General features: G+C 41.9%; 1 protein-coding gene across 1 annotated transcript; it reads left to right on the top strand.

The window, feature by feature from the left end:
* C15H2orf78 (chromosome 15 C2orf78 homolog) lies at positions 1-7,134 on the top strand. The gene is made up of 4 exons (XM_010952448.2): positions 1-97; positions 3,432-4,193; positions 5,042-6,407; positions 6,582-7,134. The coding sequence occupies exons 1-4, from the start codon at positions 1-3 to the stop codon at positions 7,132-7,134; spliced, it is 2,778 nt and encodes a 925-aa protein (XP_010950750.2).
* Positions 7,135-9,985: the final 2,851 nt, after the last annotated feature.

Below are 9,985 nucleotides of genomic sequence, written 5' to 3'. Positions count from 1 at the left end.
ATGTGCTCTTTGGCTTCAGCCACTCAGCCATCCTCTAGTACCGTATCCTCGTCGCTCATATCTGCAGTGGATATTTCTTCTTCTCTGACCATGTCAGGTAAGGAAAGAAACTTCTCAAAGTTCTTCATTAGATTTTTTTTTGCCCTAAACTTAGTAGTAGATTCAAAACAGCATGGAATAATGGGGCGGGGTATTGAGCTAGAAATTTGGAGACTTAATTTCAGAATTGACTTCAGTTTCTGCTAGGCTTAATATCTCTTACTTGCTGGGTAATATTCAGAAAACTGTAAATGAGCTCAGACATTTACCACCTGCGTGACTTTGGATAAGTCATTGATTCTCAAAGTCAGTTTCCCCTCGTCTGTTATGCTAGGATATTACATTGGTTGGTCTCTCTGGTCCCTTTCTTCTCTAATATTAAGGCTTAAAGGGCACCTGTGTAGAAAATGAAATCAGAGGCTTCTTGAGAGTGTTCCATCAGAAACAGAGAAAACTCAGGTGTTGTAGAAAGCTAGCAATATATGCCAAGATGTTTCATCTGTAATGGTCCCCCTCCACTAAGGTTTCAAGTTAAGTATTTTAAATTTCATGCTGTTCAAAAAGTACTATTCACATGTTTTAGAGTTTTCTATCTAAAGTAGTTGAAAAGAAAATAAGGAGAGAGGATGGAGAGGACTGGGCTCTAGGGAGGCATATAGTCAAAAATAAGGAAGTTTGGGATTGTTTTTATCAGCACAAGCCAACAGGGACCAAAAGGGAGGAGAAAATAGAAAAAGGGAGAGCAAGGAGGCTCTCTCAAGAGAAAAAGCAGTTTGGTGGGAATGTTGGTAGGAACCAAAGATTTTAAATTAAAGCAGAAAGGGCATAGAGTGAAATCTGCTCAGAACAGGGCAAAACAAAGTTGATTTTTAGTAAATGCTTATATTAATAGACTAGGAAGGAAAGCAAGGCCAGAATAGGGTATCACTGGGGAAACAGCTCATCAGCAAAGTCAGACTCAGTGTTTTTCTTTTATTGCCTCTCTGAACACAGATGGCACTTGACAGTTTTGAATATAAACACTTCTGAAATATATTTTAGAAATGATGCTTCCTGTAAACAGGAAACTAACAAAAATGGTTATCTAGGGGGCTGATATTCAGTGTTCTTTTCATTCTGATTTTTAAACTATGTAGATGTTTGGCCTATTAAAAATGAAAATTTTAAGGATGGTATGATAGGTAGGCTCTCAGGGAAGGCTGCTTTTCGTCTTTACAGTTACTTCCTTCTGAACACAGAGAGCACACTGATCAACAGCCTTTCTTTTTTTTTTTTTTTTTTTTTCGGTAGGGGAGGTAATTAGGTTTATTGTTTATTCTTAGAGGAGGTGCTAGGGATTGAACCCAGGACCTCATGCATGCTAAGCATGCCCTCTACCACTTGAGCTATACCCTCTCCTCTTCAACAGCCATCTTTTTAGATCAATGCCACTTTTAGATCTGAACTACTAAGAAGACAAAGAGGAAAATCAAGCCTCCCATCTCTAAACCCACATTGATCTAAAACAATGTTCTGGAGTCCTTTGAGTACTCTTGGGACCTACATTTAGAAAGCTCTTTTAATTGGATTCTAGTAGTTTTTTTGTTTGTTTTTCAGACTTTGGGGATGTCACTTTCTTAGAGGTTGAAGATGATTATAATCTAGGTTCTAGTATAAATATAAAAACCTTCATGATACTTTTAAAGCTTTCCTTTCTGCTTATTATATGATTATATTAATTAAAATACACATTTCTACTAGGCTTAATATCTCTTACTTGCTGGGTAATATTCAGAAAAATATGAATGAGCTCAATAATGGAATTCCTTCACACTTATTAATTTGCTGTCTGCTTTGAACCAGTTTTTATTAAAATGTTTGTCTGCATATATTGTGACTACTTATACATTCACATTTACTGCATTTTATTGCTTGTTACACATTTTTACTGGTATATCATCTCTGTATGTATTGGCTAGGAATTCATTCAAAATTATCTTCTATTGTGTTATTTGGTTAATAGTATTCACTAAAATAGAGCAGACAATATTCAGTTTCATAATATTGCTTGTCTGACACAGAACTTCATTTATGAGTAAACTTATTATGCTTTAATTCTTGCTACCTACCCCAGTTTCCATTAATAGCTGTATATTTCTTTTTAGTTATGTGAAGTGTTTTTCATGATTTTTCTCTATCTTTCCAGAACTTATTATATCTTCCTCCATGTAAATCATATGTAACATATTACTTTAATTTATGTATTAATTATTACTGCTATTATCATTGTTGCTGTTGCAACCACTTTATGGTTGAGTAATTTGAAGCTCAGAGAGTTAAATAACTTTTTTCTTTCAAAAAGCACTTAAGAAATTCACTTTCAGGGGGAGGGTATAGCTCAGTGGTAGAGCACGTGCTTTGCATGCACAAGGTTGTGGGTTCAGTCCCCAGTACCTCCATTAAAACTAAGTGAATAAATAAGCCTAATTATCTGCCCCCCCCAAAAAAGAAATTCACTTTCAAGTAATCATTTTGAGGCAGGATCAGAAACCAGGCTTGAAGAGGGTAAAAATGATCCTTTAAATTTACAACTTGGGTGGGGGAGGGTATAGCTCAGTGGTAGAGCGCATGCTTAGCATGCACAAGGTCCTGGGTTCAATCCCCAGTACCCTCATTAAAAAAAAAGTAATAAATAAACCTAATTACCTGCCCCACCTCCTCCCAAATTTACAACTTGGACTGAGCATTATGCGAACTGTAGGTAATAGCATGGGAACTGCACAGAGTGAGACACTGAAGATTACAGTGATAAAACCTGTACTCTTTTCTAATGGACAAAAAAATATATATATATATGCCTATATCAGAAGGGCTGTTTCTCCTGGTTTCTGGCAGTGTCAGAGCAGAGTCCTGGTGAGAAAGTCAGGACACTTAGGTTCTGAAACCTGGTGATGATATTAACATAATGAGAAAACTTGAACAAGTCAACCTGATCACTCTGACCCTCAGTTTCCTTACTCTAGAAATGAGACTGTTAGAAGTTCTCTAAGGACCTCCTAGTTCTAAAATCCTTCCACTCTAGGAAATAGCATACAAGTCAACACTAATGCAGGCATACGGGAAAGATAGGGCAGGAAGAAGATTGTTTCTGGCCTAGAGAACAATGTATGAACCACACCACTTGGGTCCCCTGCACATCTGTGCCCAAGATAGGAGCATAGGCAGTTAATGCAGAAGAATGTCAAACTGCTCCAGCCCTTACAACCATCACAGGCTGTCTAATTCACTATCTCAGTAAGTCTTGACACTAGAGGCATCCTGATAGCAAGACCTTTAAGATAATGCTGATCCTCCAACATAGTGAGAATTTATCAGTCTTACTGATCATTTCATTACCCTCTTATTTCTTACAGAAAATTTCCAAAATCCATCTGTACTTGGAACTCTAAATCCCCTGCAGTTCTCTCTTCCTGTGGTGAGCAGCACAGCTCCCCTAACAGGAAGCACCTGCAACTTCTCCAGAGTCTCTGCTCCAGCCATCAGTTCAGCATGGCTACTGCCATCAGCCTCTGGCACCTCTTTCCAGCCAGTCCTGGAAAGTGCCTACCATTACCAACATCCTAACACCACTATGTTGCCTGGAGTTTCTGGCCAGAGCCAGATCTCCACTTCAGCTGCTTCCCATCCAGGTATTTTTGAGTGGAACATGGCAGGAAGCAGTGAAAAGAAGTCCTCTTTACTCAGAGACCTGACTGTGACTGTCACTGACCAGGATGCAGCTATTCCTTCCATGTCTATGGCAGCCCAGTATGATAAAACTTCAGATGCCAATAACATGGTCTCTCTGTATCCATCAGTTTCTGCCAGCCTTGTTCAGGGCACACCATCTCAGATTCCATATCAGGGACATAGTCTTTCAGTTCCCTACCAGGAAGGAAGCCAGGTATATTACTATAATCAAGGCACATTGGGTCCTTTACTGATTGGAGAACTTGACCCCCGCCTGCAAACCTGTGGCACAGTGTCATACACAGGAAGTAGGACCGCTGCCCCTCAACCAGAAATAGTAATGGTACTCAAAGAGATTCAGCCCACAAATATCCTACCACCAGCTTCCACCTCTGGAATCTACTACTCTGTGCCTGCTCAACCCATCACAGAAACAAGTTTTCAAGGTGAGTACAAAACAGCAGGGAAGGAAAAAAGTAAGATCAGCATTCAAAAATGGGTCAAATCTGCAGCTGGGAAGTGGTGTACAGACAGGTAGAATTTAGATCCCAAGACTTTAAAAACCACTACCCTCTCTCAGTGCTTTCTGTTTTCAGACTCTATATAAGAGCACCTAATGCAGGTGGGAAAGTGGGGCACTGTGATGATCATCTATGCTATGTGTGCAAGAACCCCAAGAGTTTTCGCTGCTCTAGCTGATCCATCCCCCATACTACCACACTGTTTAACTCCCTTCTCTGACCTATTGCAATAGTCTCTTTGGAAATCTTTCAGAACTCTTATCACAATAATGCAGGTTAATTTTCCCTCACTTCCTTAATTTACACCAGGATTTAAGACCTTGCATTCCAAAATCCTGTCCAGAATAAGCAGGTGAAGACTCTGTCCTTTCTTGTGTGTTTCTTCAGGAAGAGCTCTACCCCTTTCCTTTCCTAGTTCACGGTGTGAAGTGTTCTTATTCTCTCAGGAAAGTGAGGAGAATTGAAAGGGCACTAAATGAAAATGCTAGGCTTTGTCAAACATTTCATATTTTAAAAATGTGACTTTTATTTTTTATTTGACTTATAACAACTCTATGAAATACAAAGAAAACCATGAATCAATCACATCAAATGATCTCCAGTAAGAATTAGAACAGTCACCTCTTATCTCCTAGCATAGGGTGCTGTCCATGGTCCTCAAAAGCTAGTAGAAATGCCTTGTCCGTCATTGAAAGGTACATGATTGCTATATTGGTGTCTAGGGGGAGTATCTCACTTACCAGGGACTGACTTCTTCCTTGATCTCTTTGTAGTGATGGAGACTTCCCTGGGGATGGAGAATTCCCTGGGATCACAACCTGTAAGTCAGACATTTTGTCTGTCACAAACTCCAGAATTCCCCAAGTCCTGCAGTAGCAGAAATATCCAGATACTTGAGAGTAACACACCACCTGAACTTGGGGACATTTCAATGATTGCTCCAGTCCAGAGTTCCAGTAATCTCCTGGCACTGTCTCCAGCTCCAAGCCAGGAACAAATGGAGAATAAGAATTTGGATGATATTAAAGCCAAGCTTTCAGAGCCTCTGGATGCCTATGAGATCCCATTAGAAAACCAAGATTCTCCACTACTCCCTTTAGAAATCCCTGATATTCACCAGCTCTTGGCCTGCCTTGATCCCACTGGCCAAGAGGAGCTGCTTGGTTTTGAAAACACTGATCTGGGAAAGAATAGCCTCAGTTTTGAGGACCTTGGGACACTTGAAGATGAGACTGAATCTAGCAGTAGTTTTGCAAACATCGCTACGCCAGTGAAGGATATTGACAGTCCCCAGCTCTTTCACTCTTTGGAAAACTTAGATCAACCGAAAGATGTCACGGTGATCAAAGTCACAGATACCAGAACCATCAAGGTGAATCAGGTGCAGGAAAAGTTGGGTATCATAAAGGCTCCCTCTGATCAACCCAGGAATAACAAACATAAAATCTCTGAGCCTGTCAGTGATGCTCCCAAGGCCAAAATCCAGGCAAAGAACCCAGAGTGCCTATTAGGGGGAGAAGTGGTTATTTGTAATGCTACATTCAGTGACAGGGCTCCTGCAAACCCAGCCAAGCATTCTAACAGCAAACCTCAGAAGCCTGCATCTAGCGGAATCAGCAAAACTAAGAGCCATGGGCAGGAAAAGACCAAAAGGACCAGAGAAAACAGCTCCAAGAAAGCTGAAGAGAGTAAGCAGTCAGGGAACAAAGTGAAGGCAGACGTGAAGTCAACCATTCCCAAGATGAAGTGGAAGAAAAATCAACTTGAGTTTAACCAAGAGGACTTTAAAAAGCCCCGAAGCTGCCTCGGCATGCACATGCTGGAGTCTGTGCAGGTTTTTCATGCACTGGGGAAGAAGGATGATAAGAAAATTGGACTCTCTTCCTCTCGGGCCCCGGGACGTTTAGGCAACTTCAAAGACCCCAGGCCATCCTCAGCTATCAAGCCATGGCTGAATACCCGCTGTGGGGGTAAGGGTCCTGAGAAAACTCAAGTCAAAGCCCAGAAACGAGATGGCAATGCTGAAAAAGAGTGTCCATCTCCATCCCAGTATGAGCTGCCACCTCCTGGGAAGGTCAAGTTGATACCTTTGCCTTTTCCTACCGTGGACAAGCCTAAAGCTCAACCTTTTTCTCGGAGGCCACATCCTCTGGCCTCACACCGTCCTGCTGTGGCTTACCCTGCCCGGCCTGGTTCTACTAACTCAGCTCAACCTCTTTCTTGGAGGCCACAGCCTCTGGCCTCACACCGTCCTGCTGTGGCTTACCCTGCCCGGCCTGGTTCTACTAACTCAGCTCAGCCTCTTTCTCGGAGGCCACAGCCTCTGGCCTCACACCGGCCTGCTGTGGCTTACCCTGCCCGGCCTGGTTCTACTAACTCAGCTCAACCTACTGCAGTCAATTCAGCCTGGCCAGCTCCTGCATCTTTGGCAGGTCCTGCCAAACCAGCTCGTCCAATGTTGATCAACCCAACCCGACCAGGTCTGACCAACTCTACCAGGCCTAGTGTCCCTCAGGCTCCGGCTTCTAGGCCTGCACCCTACAAAACTTCATCTTGTGCTTCTCTCCAGCAGAAGCCCGTTTCCACTGCTGTGACCAAGCACCAGTCTCCACCCAAGTCTCAAAACCAATTTCTACTCCAAGACTTCAGCTTCCAACCAATTCCATGGAGGAAACCCAATGTTCCTGAGCCAGTCATGTCAACGCCCATCACAGAAGAGCAGAGGCCAGAGCGGGAGGCCATGAAGAGGCAGGCCCAACAAGAGCGTGAGATTGCTGCCAAATACACCTCTTTGGGGAAAATGCAATTTTTCATTGAGAGGGAAAGAGAAATGGACATTTCTCTATACTACGGATATGCAATGTAAGAGCTGATAGGATTACTGGTGCCACATTAGGTACCAGCTTTTTTTACATATATAGATAGATATAAATTTCTCTATTTATCCTGATATATTTTAGAAGTTAATAAAATTGAATAAACAAATGTAATAGAACTAACAGTTGAGTAATAAAGAAGCCATTTGAGTTCTGAGGTGCTGTTAACTGTGGGGTTTTTTTGTTTTGTTTTGATTTTGTTTTGGTTTAGTTCTTTTGGTGGGGTAGGAATCAAAGGCTGCATGAGAAAGAAAGAACTGAAAACTGGAGGGAAGAATGGGGGAATAGGGGTAAGAATTGAGGAAAGAGGAAGAAACTTGGCCCAGAGCTAGGAGGGCCAAAAGGGGAGAGATTTTATGGGTTTATGAAAAGAAGCAGGAGTGTGGGAAATGGCAGAAATAAGAAGCAGGCTCTGAGATTAGGGTTGAAAGAACAAAATGTGAGTAGAGTTGGAGATGACTGAAGATGTGTCTAGGTTGACTAAGAGAAATAGAAAAAGTCTCCTGAGGTTGGCCTTATGTCTCAGGACCACTGGATAGGTATTTTAGAAAACAGGAGATTCAGAACACATGTATGAAAAGTTTGATCTGTCTTATCCATGTATGACTATAGCAGGGAATAGGGAAATCTACCAGATGAGTGGCAGGGACTCAGAGTTATCCCAGGGGCAGCTCACAGCAGGGTCGGGGCCAAGTGAATTGCTGCCAACAGGAGGCCCACGCAGAACAGAGCCCGGGATATAATCTCCATTTACTCAGCACTTATGCACAGGGGCGGTGAATGCACTATTCAGTTAACCTTCCTAACAACAGCCAAGGCCAATGTTACGGTGCCACTTCACTAGTGAGGTTCAGCAAAGGGCTGAGGTCACATTGCATGTGGAGGTACAAGGCCTGAATTTGAGGCCCAAAGTCCTCAGTATTTGCAATTGCCGGGAGGTGGCCAACCTGGCTTTCAGACAGCATCCGGAGGTGACCTCTGGACCGGATCAAACTTCTGGAGGGATCTAAATATTATTAACTTGAGGGGCCCACCAGGTCCTCCTCCATTAACCTAGGCACGTGCTGCCTTCTCTAAACTTCGCCATCAACCGAAGCGCACGAGAAAAATCCGCTGGAAGCGTCCATTTTCCGGGGGTGAGAGAGGCGGGCGTGCGCACCTGGCTCGCCGTTCCAACAGCCACAGAATGCAGGCACCCAGCGGTCCCGAGATGCTCCCCGGGAGGCGTCGTGGGGCAGCTGGAGGGAGTAGGGGTGGGGGAGAGCGGCGGGGCTGGGATTGGGAGGGAGGGCAATTCAAGGAATGAAGTGGAGAGAGGGGAGGGATGGGGACAATGGATAAAGATCATGGGAAAATTGGCAATTTTCATTTTTAAAATTATTTTTTATTGAGATATGATCCACATGCTGTAAAATTTACCTTATGAAACTACAGATTCAGTGTCATTTAGTACATTCACGAGCCTATGCAACTATTACCATTATATAACCCACAACGTTGTCATCACTGTAAAAAGAAAGCCAATCAGCAGTCACTCCCGATTCCCTCCTCCCTTGGCTCCTGCAACCATTAATTTGCTCTCTGTCTCTATGGATGTGCCTTGTCTGAGCGTTTCATGTATATAAAATAATACAAATGTGACCTTTGGGTCCAGCTTCTTTCACTTAGCATCATCTTTTCAAGTTCATCCATGTTGTAGCAGGTGTCAGTACTTCATTCCTTTTTATGGCTGTGTAATATTCCACATATATACCACATTTTAAAAACCCATTCCTCTATTGATGGACATTTGGGTTGTTTTCACTAATAATTTCCATTTATTGAGAGTTTATTCTGTACTGGGATAAGTTATTGACCCCTATTTCACAGATAAGGAAATAGGCTTGGAGAGTGTCAAGAATTTGCCCAAGATTAAGAGCTAGCAATTGGGGGAGCTGGGGCTTGAACTCAGGCAGACTTCAGAGGTAACAGATTTACATGAAAGAACATTAGAAAAACTAGAAAAAGTACAAAAGGAATGGAAATTCACCTTTTCCCCAAGTTCTCCAGCCACACATTTCCCTCCTCAGAGACATCTACTTTTGTCATGCATGAATCCTTCCAGAGAAATATTTATACCCCAATGTGTATGTATCACTATTTACTGACTAAACTGTCTCACTGATTAGAAATGTCACTTTCATGTTATAATAAATTCTTAAATGTATTTGCATTACTCTTCTCAGAATTTTCCTGGCTTTCTTTTTTGCCCATCTTTTAGATTTGCCATTTCTCTATAATTCTTTCTATCTTCCTTTTGATTTTTGAAAAATTTCTCATTTTCTTGTTGTTTCACTTAAGACATTATCCATTCTGTTTATTCACACTTATGTCATTTTTAACTTAGTTTTCATTTCTGAAAAAAATTTTTTTTGGTTTATGTTGAATTCTGTCCTGCATTCTATCATGTTACCTATTTCTGATTTATGCTCTTCTTTCATCCTTTTTTCTTATGGTAAAACACATAAAACAAAATGTATTAGTTTAACCATTTTTAAGTACACAATTCAGTGACATTAAATATATTCATGATGTTGTGCCACTACCACCACTATCCAAATTCAAAATATTTGTGTCAAAAGACTGGGCAGGACCTCAGAAAAATGGAAGCAGCAGCATAGTTTTTGAATCTCCCCAAACCCTTTCATGGAAATACATCAACCAAAACCAAACACCCATGGGTGGCATTTACTAGCATTTCCAGAATTTTTTCATCATCCCAAACAGAAACTCTGTATCTATTAAACAATAACTTCCTAGGCGAGGGTTGTGGTAATAGCTCAGTGGTAGAGTGGGTGCTTA

The sequence above is a fragment of the Camelus bactrianus genome, chromosome 15 (genome assembly GCF_048773025.1).
Source record: "Camelus bactrianus isolate YW-2024 breed Bactrian camel chromosome 15, ASM4877302v1, whole genome shotgun sequence".
In the NCBI taxonomy this organism is placed as follows: Eukaryota; Metazoa; Chordata; class Mammalia; order Artiodactyla; family Camelidae; genus Camelus; species Camelus bactrianus.
This window is presented reverse-complemented; position numbering and strand designations above follow the sequence as displayed.

What these genes read in the sequence shown, in the direction of transcription:
- C15H2orf78 (XM_010952448.2), top strand. Translation starts at nt 1, where the DNA reads ATGTGCTCTTTGGCTTCAGCCACTCAGCCATCCTCTAGTACCGTATCC. An exon ending in TTCTTCTCTGACCATGTCAG is followed by an intron (nt 98 to 3,431) that starts GTAAGGAAAGAA and finishes TATTTCTTACAG; the next exon opens with AAAATTTCCAAAATCCATCT. An exon ending in GCTCAACCTTTTTCTCGGAG is followed by an intron (nt 6,408 to 6,581) that starts GCCACATCCTCT and finishes TCTTTCTCGGAG; the next exon opens with GCCACAGCCTCTGGCCTCAC.